Raw genomic sequence first — 15,994 nt, forward strand, 5'->3', positions numbered from 1 at the left:
GAGAGTGTGTGACAGAGAGTGTGACAGTGAGGGAGACAGTGTGACAGTGAGAGAGTGACAGTGAGATAGTGACAGTGAGAGTGACAGTGAGAGTGACAGTGAGACAGTGAGAGAGAGAGAGTGACAGTGAGACAGTGAGAGAGAGTGACAGTGAGGGAGAGTGAGACAGTGTGAGAGTGTGACAGAGAGAGTGACAGTGAGAGTGTGTGTGACAGAGAGTGTGACAGTGAGAGAGAGTGTGACAGAGAGAGTGTGACAGTGAGAGAGTGACAGTGAGACAGTGAGAGAGAGTGACAGTGAGAGAGAGAGTGACAGTGAGAGTGTGAGAGAGAGAGAGAGAGAGAGAGAGAGAGAGAGAGAGAATAACAGTGAGAGTGCAACAGTGAGACTGACAGTGAGAGTGTGACAGTGAGAGAGAGTGTGACAGAGTGAGTGAGTGAGAGAGTGTTACAGTGAGAGAGTGTGACAGAGAGAGTGACAGTGAGGGAGACAGTGTGACAGTGAGAGAGAGAGTGACGGTGAGAGAGAGAGTGAGAGAGTGTGACAGTGTGAGAGAGAGTGTGATAGAGAGTGACAGTGAGGGAGAGTGACAGTGAGGGAGTGACAGTGAGAGAGAGAGAGAGAGAGAGAGAGAGAGAGAGAGTGTGTGTGTGACAGAGTGACAGTGAGGGAGAGTGAGTGTGACAGTGTGAGGGAGAGTGTGACAGTGAGTGTGACAGTGTGAGAGAGTGACAGTGAGGGAGAGAGTGTGACAGCGAGAGTGTGACAGTGTGAGGGAGAGTGTGACAGTGAGAGTGTGACAGTGTGAGAGTGTGACAGAGAGAGTGACAGTGAGGGAGAGTGACAGTGAGGGAGAGAGTGACAGTGAGATAGTGAGTGACAGTGAGAGAGAGTGACAGTGTGACAGTGTGAGAGAGTGTGACAGAGAGAGTGACAGTGAGGGAGAGTGACAGTGAGAGAGTGAGAGCGTGTGTGACAGTGAGAGTGTGACAGAGACAGTGAGAGAGAGCACGACAGTGAGAGAGATAGTGAGAGAGGGAGAGTGCGACAGTGTGAGAGTGAGTGTGACAGTGAGAGAGAGAGTGACAGTGAGGGTGAGAGTGACGGAGAGAGACAGTGAGTGTGACAGTGTGAGAGTGTGACAGAGTGAGACAGTGAGAGTGAGGGAGAGTGACAGTGTGAGAGGGAGTGTGACAGTGTGAGAGAGAGTGAGACAGAGTGAGGGAGAGTGACAGACAGTGAGAGTGAGTGACAGTGAGAGAGAGTGTGACAGTGTGAGGGAGTGTGACAGTGAGGGAGTGTGACAGTGAGGGAGAGAGTGTGACAGAGTGTGACAGTGAGAGAGAGTGACAGTGAGAGACAGTGACAGTGAGGGAGAGAGTGACAGTGAGAGTGGCAGTGAGGGAGAGAGTGAGACAGAGAGACAGTGAGGGAGAGTGACAGAGAGAGAGAGTGTGAGAGAGACAGTGAGGGAGAGAGTGTGAAAGTGACAGTGAGAGAGTGTGACAGTGAGGGAGTGAGAGTGTGACAGAGAGAGTGACAGTGAGGGAGAGTGTGACAGTGAGGAGAGAGACAGTGAGAGAGAGTGTGAGAGTGACAGTGAGGGAGAGTGACAGAGAGAGTGTGAGAGAGAGACAGTGAGGGAGAGAGTGTGAGAGTGACAGTGACAGTGAGGGAGAGTGTGACAGAGAGGGAGAGTGTGACAGTGTGAGAGAGTGACAGTGACAGTGAGGAGAGAGAGTGACAGAGAGGGAGAGAGTGTGAGAGTGACAGTAAGAGACTGTGACAGTGAGGGAGAGTGTGACAGAGAGTGACAGTGAGGGAGAGTGTGACAGTGTGAGAGAGTGACAGTGACAGTGAGGAGAGAGAGTGACAGAGAGAGAGACAGTGTGAGAGTGACAGAGAGTGACAGTGAGACAGTGAGAGTGACAATGAGAGAGTGTGACAGTGTGAGAGAGAGAGAGAATGACAGTGAGAGAGTGTGAGAGTGACAGTGAGAGAGTGACAGTGTGACAGAGAGAGTGTGACAGTGTGACAGAGAGAGACAGTGAGAGAGAGTGTGATAGTGAGAGTGTGTGTGTGTGTGTGTGTGTGTGTGTGTGTGTGTGTGTGACAGAGTGTGAGACAGAGAGTGACAGTGAGAGAGAGTGTGACAGAGAGAGAGTGAGTGAGTGTGACAGTGAGAAAGAGTGTGACAGAGTGTGAGAGAGTGACAGTGAGGGAGAGTGAGACAGTGTGAGAGTGTGACAGAGAGAGTGACAATGAGAGTGTGACAGTGTGAGAGAGTGACAGTGAGAGTGTGACAGAGAGAGTGACAGTGAGAGAGAGAGTGTGTGTGTGACAGAGAGAGTGACAGTGAGAGAGTGTGTGACAGTGTGACAGAGAGTGACAGTGAGGGTGACAGAGAGAGACAGTGAGAGAGTGTGACAGAGAGTGTGACAGAGTGTGACAGTGAGAGAGTGACAGTGAGACAGTGAGAGAGAGTGACAGTGAGTGTGACAGTGTGAGAGTGTGACAGAGAGTCACAGTGTGAGAGTGAGACAGCGAGAGTGACAGTGAGAGAGAGAGAGAGAGAGAGAGAGAGAGAGAGAGAGAGAGAATAACAGTGAGAGTGCGACAGTGAGACTGACAGTGAGAGTGACAGTGAGAGAGAGTGTGACAGAGTGAGTGAGTGAGAGAGTGTTACAGTGAGAGAGTGTGACAGAGAGAGTGACAGTGAGGGAGACAGTGTGACAGTGAGAGAGAGAGAGTGACAGTGAGAGAGAGAGTGACCAGGACAGTGAGAGAGAGTGACGGTGAGAGAGAGAGTGAGTGTGACAGTGAGGGAGAGTGAGTGTGACAGTGTGAGGGAGAGTGTGACAGTGTGAGGGAGAGTGTGAGAGAGTGACAGTGAGGGTGTGACAGTGTGAGAGTATGACAGAGAGTGTGACAGAGAGAGTGACAGTGAGGGAGAGTGACAGTGAGAGAGTGTGACAGAGAGTGACAGTGAGGGAGAGTGAGTGTGACAGTGTGAGGGAGAGTGTGACAGTGAGTGTGACAGTGTGAGAGAGTGACAGTGAGGGAGAGAGTGTGACAGCGAGAGTGTGACAGTGTGAGGGAGAGTGTGACAGTGAGAGTGTGACAGTGTGAGAGTGTGACAGAGAGAGTGACAGTGAGGGAGAGTGACAGTGAGGGAGAGAGTGACAGTGAGATAGTGAGTGACAGTGAGAGAGAGAGAGAGAGAGAGTGTGACAGTGTGAGAGTGTGACAGCGAGAGTGTGACAGAGAGAGTGACAGAGAGACAGTGAGAGAGAGAGAGTGACAGTGTGACAGAGAGAGACAGTGAGAGAGAGTGTGACAGTGAGAGAGTGTGACAGAGAGAGTGAGTGTGACAGAGTGAGTGAGAGAGAGTGTTACAGTGAGAGAGTGTGACAGTGAGGGAGACAGTGTGACAGTGAGAGAGAGAGTGACAGAGAGTGTGACAGAGTGACAGTGTGAGAGTGACAGTGAGAGAGTGCGACAGTGAGACTGACTGAGAGAGAGACTGACAGTGAGAGTGTGACAGAGAGAGTGACAGTGAGAGAGTGACATTGAGAGTGTGACAGAGTGAGTGAGTGAGAGAGTGTTACAGTGAGAGAGAGTGTGTGACAGAGAGTGTGACAGTGAGGGAGACAGTGTGACAGTGAGAGAGTGACAGTGAGATAGTGACAGTGAGATAGTGACAGTGAGAGTGACAGTGAGACAGTGAGAGAGAGAGAGTGACAGTGAGACAGTGTGAGAGAGTGACAGTGAGGGAGAGTGAGACAGTGTGAGAGTGTGACAGAGAGAGTGACAGTGAGAGTGTGTGTGACAGAGAGTGTGACAGTGAGAGAGAGTGTGACAGAGAGAGTGTGACAGTGAGAGAGTGACAGTGAGACAGTGAGAGAGAGTGACAGTGAGAGTGTGAGAGAGAGAGAGAGAGAGAGAGAGAGAGAGAGAGAATAACAGTGAGAGTGCAACAGTGAGACTGACAGTGAGAGTGTGACAGTGAGAGAGAGTGTGACAGAGTGAGTGAGTGAGAGAGTGTTACAGTGAGAGAGTGTGACAGAGAGAGTGACAGTGAGGGAGACAGTGTGACAGTGAGAGAGAGAGTGACGGTGAGAGAGAGAGTGAGAGAGTGTGACAGTGTGAGAGAGAGTGTGATAGAGAGTGACAGTGAGGGAGAGTGACAGTGAGGGAGTGACAGTGAGAGAGAGAGAGAGAGAGAGAGAGAGAGAGAGAGAGAGAGTGTGTGTGTGACAGAGTGACAGTGAGGGAGAGTGAGTGTGACAGTGTGAGGGAGAGTGTGACAGTGAGAGTGTGACAGTGAGTGTGACAGTGTGAGAGAGAGTGTGACAGAGAGTGTGACAGTGAGGGAGTGTGACAGTGACAGTGAGGGAGAGAGTGTGACAGTGAGAGTGTGACAGTGTGAGAGAGAGTGTGACAGTATGACAGTGTGACAGAGAGAGTGACAGTGAGGGAGAGTGGCAGTGAGGGAGAGTGACAGTGAGAGAGAGTGTGACAGTGTGAGAGTATGACAGAGTGACAGTGTGAGAGTGACAGAGAGAGAGAGTGTGTGACAGAGAGAGTGACAGTGAGGGAGAGTGAGTGTGACAGTGTGAGGGAGAGTGTGACTGTGAGAGTGTGACAGTGAGAGAGTGTGACAGAGAGAGTGACAGTGAGAGAGAGTGTGACAGAGTGAGTGAGTGAGTGAGTGAGAGAGTGTTACAGTGAGAGAGTGTGACAGAGAGAGTGACAGTGAGGGAGACAGTGTGACAGTGAGAGAGAGTGACAGTGAGAGAGTGACCATGACAGTGAGAGAGAGTGACGGTGAGAGAGTGAGAGAGTGTGACAGTGTGAGAGAGAGTGTGACAGAGAGTGACAGTGAGGGAGAGTGACAGTGAGGGAGAGAGAGAGAGTGTGACAGAGAGTGACAGTGAGGGAGAGAGTGACAGTGAGATAGTGAGTGACAGTGAGAGAGAGTGAGAGAGTGTGACAGTGTGAGAGTGTGACAGCGAGAGTGTGACAGAGAGAGTGACAGAGAGACAGTGAGAGAGAGAGAGTGACAGTGTGACAGAGAGAGACAGTGAGAGAGAGTGTGACAGTGAGAGAGTGTGACAGAGAGAGTGAGTGTGACAGAGTGAGTGAGAGAGAGTGTTACAGTGAGAGAGTGTGACAGTGAGGGAGACAGTGTGACAGTGAGAGAGAGAGTGACAGTGAGAGAGAGTGAGTGTGAGAGAGTGTGACAGAGTGACAGTGTGAGAGTGACAGTGAGAGAGTGCGACAGTGAGACTGACTGAGAGAGAGACTGACAGTGAGAGTGTGACAGAGAGAGTGACAGTGAGAGAGTGACATTGAGAGTGTGACAGAGTGAGTGAGTGAGAGAGTGTTACAGTGAGAGAGAGTGTGTGACAGAGTGTGACAGTGAGGGAGACAGTGTGACAGTGAGAGAGTGACAGTGAGATAGTGACAGTGAGAGTGACAGTGAGAGTGACAGTGAGACAGTGAGAGAGAGAGTGACAGTGAGACAGTGTGAGAGAGTGACAGTGAGGGAGAGTGAGACAGTGTGAGAGTGTGACAGAGAGAGTGACAGTGAGAGTGTGTGTGACAGAGAGTGTGACAGAGAGAGTGTGACAGTGAGAGAGTGACAGTGAGACAGTGAGAGAGAGTGACAGTGAGAGAGAGAGTGACAGTGAGAGTGTGAGAGAGAGAGAGAGAGAGAGAGAGAGAATAACAGTGAGAGTGCAACAGTGAGACTGACAGTGAGAGTGTGACAGTGAGAGAGAGTGTGACAGAGTGAGTGAGTGAGAGAGTGTTACAGTGAGAGAGTGTGACAGAGAGAGTGACAGTGAGAGAGAGAGTGACGGTGAGAGAGAGAGTGAGAGAGTGTGACAGTGTGAGAGAGAGTGTGATAGAGAGTGACAGTGAGGGAGAGTGACAGTGAGGGAGTGACAGTGAGAGAGAGAGAGAGAGAGAGAGAGAGAGAGAGAGAGAGAGAGAGAGAGAGAGAGTGTGTGTGTGACAGAGTGACAGTGAGGGAGAGTGAGTGTGACAGTGTGAGGGAGAGTGTGACAGTGAGAGTGTGACAGTGAGTGTGACAGTGTGAGGGAGAGTGTGACAGTGAGAGTGTGACAGTGAGGGAGAGTGGCAGTGAGGGAGAGTGACAGTGAGAGAGAGTGTGACAGTGTGAGAGTATGACAGAGTGACAGTGTGAGAGTGACAGAGAGAGTGTGTGACAGAGAGAGTGACAGTGAGGGAGAGTGAGTGTGACAGTGTGAGAGAGAGTGTGATAGAGAGTGACAGTGAGGGAGAGTGACAGTGAGGGAGTGACAGTGAGAGAGAGAGAGAGAGAGAGAGAGAGAGAGAGAGAGAGAGTGTGTGTGTGACAGAGTGACAGTGAGGGAGAGTGAGTGTGACAGTGTGAGGGAGAGTGCGACAGTGAGAGTGTGACAGTGAGTGTGACAGTGTGAGGGAGAGTGTGACAGTGAGAGTGTGACAGTGAGGGAGAGTGGCAGTGAGGGAGAGTGACAGTGAGAGAGAGTGTGACAGTGTGAGAGTATGACAGAGTGACAGTGTGAGAGTGACAGAGAGAGTGTGTGACAGAGAGAGTGACAGTGAGGGAGAGTGAGTGTGACAGTGTGAGGGAGAGTGTGACTGTGAGAGTGTGACAGTGAGAGAGTGTGACAGAGAGAGTGACAGTGAGAGAGTGACAGTGAGAGAGAGTGTGACAGAGTGAGTGAGTGAGTGAGTGAGTGAGTGAGTGAGTGAGTGAGTGAGTGAGTGAGAGAGTGTTACAGTGAGAGAGTGTGACAGAGAGAGTGACAGTGAGGGAGACAGTGTGACAGTGAGGGAGAGAGTGACAGTGAGAGAGTGACCATGACAGTGAGAGAGAGTGACGGTGAGAGAGTGAGAGAGTGTGACAGTGTGAGAGAGAGTGTGACAGAGAGTGACAGTGAGGGAGAGTGACAGTGAGGGAGAGAGAGAGAGTGTGACAGAGAGTGACAGTGAGGGAGAGTGAGTGTGACAGTGTGAGGGAGAGTGTGACAGTGAGAGTGTGACAGTGTGAGGGAGAGTGTGACAGTGAGTGTGAGAGAGTGACAGTGAGAGTGTGACAGTGTGAGGGAGAGTGTGACAGTGAGAGTGTGACAGTATGACAGAGTGTGACAGAGAGAGTGACAGTGAGGGAGAGCGTGACAGTGAGAGTGAGAGTGTGACAGTGAGAGAGAGTGTGACAGAGAGAGTGTGACAGTGAGAGAGTGACAGTGAGACAGTGAGAGAGAGTGACAGTGAGAGAGAGAGTGACAGTGAGAGTGTGAGAGAGAGAGAGAATAACAGTGAGAGTGCAACAGTGAGACTGACAGTGAGAGTGTGACAGTGAGAGAGAGTGTGACAGAGTGAGTGAGTGAGAGAGTGTTACAGTGAGAGAGTGTGACAGAGAGAGTGACAGTGAGAGAGAGAGTGAGAGAGTGTGACAGTGTGAGAGAGAGTGTGATAGAGAGTGACAGTGAGGGAGAGTGACAGTGAGGGAGTGACAGTGAGAGAGAGAGAGAGAGAGAGAGAGAGAGAGAGTGTGTGACAGAGTGACAGTGAGGGAGAGTGAGTGTGACAGTGTGAGGGAGAGTGTGACAGTGAGAGTGTGACAGTGAGTGTGACAGTGTGAGAGAGAGTGTGACAGAGAGAGTGTGACAGTGAGGGAGAGTGACAGTGACAGTGAGGGAGAGAGTGTGACAGTGAGAGTGTGACAGTGTGAGAGAGAGTGTGACAGTATGACAGTGTGACAGAGAGAGTGACAGTGAGGGAGAGTGGCAGTGAGGGAGAGTGACAGTGAGAGTGAGTGTGACAGTGTGAGAGTATGACAGAGTGACAGTGTGAGAGTGACAGAGAGAGAGAGTGTGTGACAGAGAGAGTGACAGTGAGGGAGAGTGAGTGTGACAGTGTGAGGGAGAGTGTGACTGTGAGAGTGTGACAGTGAGAGAGAGTGACAGTGAGAGAGTGACAGAGTGAGAGAGAGTGAGTGAGAGAGTGTTACAGTGAGAGAGTGTGACAGAGAGAGTGACAGTGAGGGAGACAGTGTGACAGTGAGAGAGTGACAGTGAGAGAGTGACCATGACAGTGAGAGAGAGTGACGGTGAGAGAGTGAGAGAGTGTGACAGTGTGAGAGAGAGTGTGACAGAGAGTGACAGTGAGGGAGAGTGACAGTGAGGGAGAGAGAGAGAGTGTGACAGAGAGTGACAGTGAGGGAGAGTGAGTGTGACAGTGTGAGGGAGAGTGTGACAGTGAGAGTGGCAGTGAGGGAGAGTGACAGTGAGAGAGAGTGTGACAGTGTGAGAGTATGACAGAGTGACAGTGTGAGAGTGACAGAGAGTGTGTGACAGAGAGAGTGACAGTGAGGGAGAGTGAGTGTGACAGTGTGAGGGAGAGTGTGACTGTGAGAGTGTGACAGTGAGAGAGTGTGACAGAGAGAGTGACAGTGAGAGAGAGTGTGACAGAGTGAGTGAGTGAGTGAGTGAGAGAGTGTTACAGTGAGAGAGTGTGACAGAGAGAGTGACAGTGAGGGAGACAGTGTGACAGTGAGAGAGAGAGAGTGACAGTGAGAGAGTGACCATGACAGTGAGAGAGAGTGACGGTGAGAGAGTGAGAGAGTGTGACAGTGTGAGAGAGAGTGTGACAGAGAGTGACAGTGAGGGAGAGAGAGAGAGTGTGACAGAGAGTGACAGTGAGGGAGAGTGAGTGTGACAGTGTGAGGGAGAGTGTGACAGTGAGAGTGTGACAGTGTGAGGGAGAGTGTGACAGTGAGTGTGAGAGAGTGACAGTGAGGGAGAGAGTGTGACAGTGAGAGTGTGACAGTGTGAGGGAGAGTGTGACAGTGAGAGTGTGACAGTATGACAGAGTGTGACAGAGAGAGTGACAGTGAGGGAGAGCGTGACAGTGAGAGTGAGAGAGTGTGACAGTGTGACAGCGAGAGTGACAGAGAGAGACAGTGAGAGAGAGTGTGACAGTGAGAGAGTGACAGTGTGACAGAGAGAGTGTGACAGAGAGAGACAGTGAGAGAGAGTGTGACAGAGAGTGAGAGAGTGTGACAGTGAGAGAGAGAGTGTGACAGAGTGAGTGTGTTACAGTGAGAGAGTGTGACAGAGAGTGACAGTGAGAGAGAGTGAGTGTGAGAGTGTGACAGAGTGACAGTGTGAGAGAGAATGACAGTGAGAGAGTGCGACAGTGAGACTGACTGAGAGAGAGACTGACAGTGAGAGAGTGAGAGTGTGACATTGAGAGTGTGAAAGAGTGAGTGAGTGAGTGTTACAGTGAGAGAGTGTGACAGTGAGGGAGACAGTGTGACAGTGAGAGAGAGAGTGACCGTGAGAGAGAGAGAGAGAGAGTGACAGTGAGAGAGTGACAGTGAGAGAGTGACAGTGAGAGAGTGACAGAGAGACTGACAGTGAGGGAGAGTGAGACAGTGTGAGAGTGTGACAGAGAGAGTGACACAGAGAGTGTGTGACAGAGTGTGACAGTGAGAGAGAGTGTGACAGAGTGTGACAGTGAGACAGAGTGACAGTGAGAGTGACAGTGTGACAGTGTGAGAGTGTGGCAGAGAGTGACAGTGTGAGAGAGTGACAGTGAGAGAGAGTGTGACAGTGAGAGTGTGACAGAGAGAGAGAGAGAGAGAGAGAGAGAGAGAGAATAACAGTGAGAGAGTGCAACAGTGAGACTGACAGTGAGAGTGTGACAGAGAGAGTGACAGTGAGAGAGTGACAGAGTGTGACAGTGAGGGAGAGTGTGACAGTGAGAGTGTGACAGAGTGAGTGAGTGAGAGAGTGTTACAGTGAGAGAGTGACAGTGAGGGAGACAGTGTGACAGTGAGAGAGAGTGTGACAGTGAGAGAGAGTGACCGTGAGAGAGTGGCCGTGAGAGTGAGAGAGAGTGACGGTGAGAGAGTGTGACAGTGTGAGAGAGAGTGTGATAGAGAGTGACAGTGAGGGAGAGTGACAGTGAGTGAGAGAGAGAGAGAGAGAGAGAGAGAGAGAGAGAGTGTGTGACAGAGAGTGACAGTGAGGGAGAGTGAGTGTGACAGTGTGAGGGAGAGTGTGACAGTGAGAGTGACAGAGAGAGTGACAGAGAGGGAGAGAGTGTGACAGAGAGAGTGTGACAGTGAGGGAGAGTGACAGTGACAGTGAGGGAGAGAGTGTGAGGGAGAGTGTGACAGTGAGAGTGTGACAGTGTGAGAGAGAGTGTGACAGAGAGAGTGACAGTGAGGGAGAGAGTGTGACAGTATGACAGAGAGTGTGACAGAGAGAGTGACAGTGAGGGAGAGAGTGACAGTGAGAGAGAGTGAGAGTGTGACAGTGTGAGAGAGAGTATGACAGTGACAGTGAGAGAGTGACAGAGAGAGTGTGTGACAGAGAGAGTGACAGTGAGGGAGAGTGAGTGTGACAGTGTGAGGGAGAGTGAGTGTGACAGTGTGAGGGAGAGTGTGACAGTGAGAGTGTGACAGAGAGTGTGACAGTGAGGGAGAGAGTGTGACAGTGTGACAGTGAGTGACAGTGAGGGAGAGTGACAGTGAGGGAGACAGTGTGACAGTGTGAGAGTGTGTGACAATGTGAGAGAGAGTGTGACAGAGAGAGTGACAGTGAGGGAGAGTGACAGTGAGGGAGAGAGTGACAGTGAGGGAGAGAGTGACAGTGAGAGAGAGTGAGAGTGTGACAGTGTGAGAGAGAGTATGACAGAGTGACAGTGAGAGAGTGACAGAGAGAGTGTGTGACAGAGAGAGTGACAGTGTGAGGGAGAGTGTGACAGTGAGAGTGTGACAGTGAGAGTGTGACAGAGTGTGAGACAGTGAGGGAGAGAGTGTGACAGTGTGACAGTGAGGGAGAGTGACAGTGAGGGAGACAGTGTGACAGTGTGAGAGTGTGTGACAATGTGAGAGAGAGTGTGACAGAGAGTGACAGTGACAGAGTGTGACAGTGAGGGAGAGAGTGTGACAGTGACAGAGTGTGACAGTGAGGGAGAGTGACAGTGAGGGAGAGTGACAGTGAGGGAGAGTGACAGTGAGGGAGAGAGTGTGACAGTGTGAGAGAGTGTGACAGAGAGTGTGAGAGTGTGACAGAGAGAGTGACAGTGACAGAGTGTGTGACAGAGAGAGAGTGTGACAGTGAAGGAGAGTGACCGTGTGAGAGAGAGTGTGACAGAGTGTGACAGTGACAGTAAGAGAGAGTGTGAGAGAGAGAGAGAGAGAGAGAGAGAGAGAGAGAGAGAGAGAGAGAGAGAGAGACTGACAGTAAGGGAGAGTGTGAGAGAGTGACAGTGAGAGAGAAACAGTGAGAGAGTGTGCATATGAGAGCGTGACAGTGGGAGAGAGAGTGACAGAGTGTGAAAGAAAGTGTGAGAGAGTGACAGTGAGGGAGAGTGTGAGAGAGTGACAGTGAGGGAGTGACAGTGCGAGAGAGAGACAGTGAGAGAAAGAGTGTGACAGAGTGTGAGAGAGAGACAGTGAGAGAGGGAGAGAGGGTGAGAGAGTGAGAGAGAGTGAGAGTGACAGTGTGAGAGAGGCAGTGAGAGAGAGAGTGTGACAGAGTGACATTGAGAGAGCGTGAGAGAGCGTGACAGTGAGAGAGAAACAGTGAGAGTGTGAGACAGTGAGAGTGACAGTGAGACAGTGAGGGAGAGAGCGTGTGAGAGCGAGTGAGAGAGTGAGAGAGCGTGTGAGAGCGAGAGATCGTGCGAGAGCGAGTGAGAGAGCGTGTGAGAGTGAGAGAGTAACAGTGAGCGAGTGACAGTGAGAGTGTGACAGAGAGTGTGACAGAGAGTGTGACAGAGAGAGTGACAGAGAGAGAGCGTGAGAGAGTGTGAGAGAGACAGCGTGTGAGAGAGTGTGAGAGAGCGTGTGAGAGAGTGTGAGAGAGCGTGTGAGAGAGTGTGAGAGAGAGAGCGTGTGAGAGAGCGTGAGAGTGTGAGAGAGAGTGCATGTGAGAGAGAGTGCATGTGAGAGAGAGTGACAGTGAGTGTGACAGTGAAAGAGTGACAGTGAGAGAGAGACAGTGACAGAGTGTGACAGAGAGTGTGAGAGAGTGACAGTGAGGGAGAGAGAGTGTGAGTGACAGTGAGGGAGAGAGAGTGACAGTGTGAGACAGTGAGAGAGAGAGTGTGAGAGTGAGCGACAGTGAGAGAGAGAGGGCGTGTGAGAGAGAGAGTGTGAGAGAGTGACAGTGAGGGAGAGTGTGAGAGAGTGACAGTGAGGGAGAGTGTGACAGAGTGTGAGACAGTGAGAGAGAGAGCGACAGTGAGAGAGAGAGTGAGAGAGAGAGCGACAGTGAGAGAGACAGTGAGAGAGAGAGCGACAGTGAGAGAGACAGTGAGAGAGAGAGCGACAGTGAGAGAGACAGTGAGAGAGAGAGCGACAGTGAGAGAGACAGTGAGAGAGAGAGCGACAGTGAGAGAGAGCGACAGTGAGTGTGAGAGACAGTGAGTGTGAGAGACAGTGAGTGTGAGAGACAGTGAGTGTGAGAGAGACAGAGAGAGCGACAGTGAGAGAGCGACAGTGAGAGAGAGAGCGTGTGAGAGTGACAGTGAGAGTGTGACAGTGAGAGAGCGTGTGAGAGTGACAGTGAGAGAGTGTGACAGTGAGAGACAGAGTGACAGTGAGAGTGACGGTGAAAGAGACTGACAGTGTGAGTGAGAGAGAGACTGTGTGAGAGAGAGACTGTGTGAGAGTGAGTGAGAGAGAGACTGTGTGAGAGTGAGTGAGAGAGAGACTGTGTGAGAGTGAGTGAGAGAGAGACTGTGTGAGAGTGAGTGAGAGAGAGACTGTGTGAGAGTGAGTGTGTGAGTGAGACAGAGAGTGAGAGAGAGTGAGAGAATGAGTGAGAGAGAGAGTGAGAGAATGAGTGAGAGAGAGCTCGAGCTCTCCCGCTAGTGAAACAGTAGCAGCTGTGTGTGAGCGCGTGCGGTGGCGATGCCGCTGTGTCCGGCTGCTCAGAGTCTTTTGTTGTCGCCGCGCCATTCCTCCTCACACCGCGCTCTGCTCCTCCGCCTTTCACACACATTAGCGAGCTGGATGCAAAACTACTCAGTGTGCAAACTTCTCACCACTATTTCTGCACTATTCAGTGTGCAATTGGTGTCATTTAACTTAAGTTGCTGTCACTTAGCCGGACAACACTGAAACACAGCATGCTAGCTGTCCGTGTACGCATTAGCTACTGGATTAGCTTAGCTTAGCTCCAGTCTTATAAACAGGAGTGACAGCACACAGGAGCGTTTGGACATCATTACAAAACAACCCGGGTTTACTGGAAACGTGCTTCATATGAAAAGCATATCGCTCTTTACAAGCAGATTAAAGAGTATGTGGTGTTTGGAGGATTACAGCGTCCCATATCGCTGCTCCTGTCTGAACCGATAGCTTAGCTGAGTGACAGATCCGCACTCGGCTTCTTACCGCTGTCAAACGGATCCATAGTTAGATGAAGGTCAGCTCAGGTCCGGTGTTTGCAGGATAAAATGTTAATTCACAGCAGAGTGATGCCTTGGTAAACAAAAAACAGAGCTACACATTCGGTTAAAAACAAACAACTTGAACTGCTGCTGAAAACTAGCTGAGTAGCAGTCTAGCTCACTTCCAGGCTCCTGAGCTGGGCCGGAGTAAACGGGGAGAATGTGTAGAACAGCAGCACACGAGTTTTCAGCATGACGGCTCCCAGTCCATGATTTAGACGCACAGAGTGCTCCTGTCTGAGAGCTCAGTGCACTGCTTGGCATTAGCACTGCTCCAGGCGGCATACACAAGTACTACACTGTCTCTGAGCTGTCAGTGTTCAAATCCTCTCCAGCTCCCTCAGCCCTGGTCCTGGAGTGGCCCCTACACTTCACTGCACACACTGGTGCTTTCTCAGCTCTCACACCCACTTCATCTCAGGCAGGCCTCAGAATCAGCGAGGGTGGGTTTCCCAAAAGCATCGTAGCACAAAGATCACCGTTAAATGGTCGAGCAAGCATCACAATGAACGCTCTCTATCCTAGTTAAGAGGCTTTTGGGAAACCCACCCCTGATTAGTTGTGTGAGGACAGGCAGTACTCCAGGACCAGGACTACACTAATCACCAAACAAGTGCAGAGAACATTACCTGAGATGTAATCGAACCATCCCGAACAGAGAGGAACTAGTTCCCAAATTCCAATAAATGAAAAGAAATAATAATCATACCCACAGATCCATATTCCAACTGAGACCCCATATCCAGAGCAGAAGAGGCGACTGAACGAACACAGTGAGAAAGCACCCAGGGTGACTGCACACCAATTTGAGCGATCACATGCTGTTCATTTCTTTCACCACAATTCATTGTGGCTCTCACAATAGTCTGATGTTCTATCATATGATTGTAAGTTAAAGCCCTGCCTGTTTATCGACTACAGGACCACGAGCCTGTACGTCTGCATGCAGTTGAAGAAAACTGATCAGCACTGACACATTTCAACCCTATACAGTGCAGAACAGATTAAATATCCACCCTGAGCAAGCATATATATATATATATATATATATATGATGTTTTTCGCCTCCATTTGTTTGTTTGTTTCAACTATTCCCAATGTAACTCAAAAAGCAGTGAACAGATTTTGATGAAATTTTGAGAAAAGATGAGCCATGGGTCAAGGAACAATTGATTAGATTTTGGTGCAAATCCAGATATGTACAGTTGTGCTTGAAAGTTTGTGAATCCTTTAGAATTGTCTATATTTCTGCATAAATATGACCTAAAACATCATCAGATTTTCACACAAGTCCTAAAAGTAGATAAAGAGAACCCAGTTGAACAAATGAGACAAAAATATTATACTTGGTCATTTATTTATTGAAGAAAATGATCCAATTTTACATATCTGTGAGTGGCAAAAGTATGTGAACCTCTAGGATTATCAGTTAATTTGAAGGTGAAATTAGAGTCCGGTGTTTTCAATCAATGGGATGACAATCAGGTGTGAGTGGGCACCCTGTTTTATTTAAAGAACAGGGATCTATCAAAGTCTGATCTTCACAACACATGTTTGTGGAAGTGTATCATGGCACAAACAAAGGAGATTTCTGAGGACCTCAGAAAAAGCATTGTTGATGCCCATCAGGCTGGAAAAGGTTACAAAACCATCTCTAAAGAGTTTGGACTCCACCAATCCACAGTCAGACAGATTGTGTACAAATGGAGGAAATTCAAGATCATTGTTACCCTCCCCAGGAGTGGTCGACCAACAAAGATCACTCCAAGAGCAAGGCGTGTAATAGTCAACGAGGTCACAAAGGACCCCAGGGTAACTTCTAAGCAACTGAAGGCCTCTCTCACATTGGCTAATGTTAATGTTCATGAGTCCACCATCAGGAAAACACTGAACAACAATGGTGTGCATGGCAGGGTTGCAAGGAGAAAGCCACTGCTCTCCAAAAACAACATTGCTGCTCATCTGCAGTTTGCCAAAGATCATGTGGACAAGCCAGAAGGCTATTGGAAAAATGTTTTGTGGACGGATGAGACCAAAATAGAACTTTTTGGTTTAAATGAGAAGCGTTATGTTTGGAGAAAGGAAAACACTGCATTCCAGCATAAGAACCTTATCCCATCTGTGAAACATGGTGGTGGTAGTATCATGGTTTGGGCCCGTTTTGCTGCATCTGGGCCAGGACGGCTTGCCATCATTGATGGAACAATGAATTCTGAATTATACCAGTGAATTCTAAAGGAAAATATCAGGACATCTGTCCATGAACTGAATCTCAAGAGAAGGTGGGTCATGCAGCAAGACAATGACCCTAAGAACACAAGTCGTTCTACCAAAGAATGGTTAAAGAAGAATAAAGCTAATGTTTTGGAATGGCCAAGTCAAAGTCCCGACCTTAATCCAATGGAAATGTTGTGGAAGGACCTGAAGCGAGCAGTTCATGTGAGGAAACCCACCAACATCCCAGAGTTGAAGCTGTTCTGTATGGAGGGACGGGCTAAAATTCCTCCAA

At 49.8% G+C, this 15,994-nt stretch overlaps 1 protein-coding gene across 3 annotated transcripts in view; it reads right to left on the bottom strand.

Annotated features, from left to right (window-relative positions):
- The window catches only part of lnpep (leucyl/cystinyl aminopeptidase), a 75,554-nt gene extending 61,794 nt beyond the window's left edge, over positions 1–13,760 (bottom strand). For all 3 annotated transcript variants that reach the window (XR_009651414.1, XR_009651415.1, XM_060907007.1), the window contains exon 1: positions 13,430–13,760. Coding sequence is in view for 1 of the 3 variants with exons in the window: in XM_060907007.1 (XP_060762990.1) it covers positions 13,430–13,448 (19 nt within the window). In the remaining 2 variants the exon portion in view is untranslated. The remainder of the gene's footprint in view (positions 1–13,429) is intronic.
- Between the last annotated feature and the right edge of the window lie 2,234 nt (positions 13,761–15,994).

This window comes from Neoarius graeffei, chromosome 24 (genome assembly GCF_027579695.1).
Source record: "Neoarius graeffei isolate fNeoGra1 chromosome 24, fNeoGra1.pri, whole genome shotgun sequence".
NCBI classification, from domain to species: domain Eukaryota; kingdom Metazoa; phylum Chordata; class Actinopteri; order Siluriformes; family Ariidae; genus Neoarius; species Neoarius graeffei.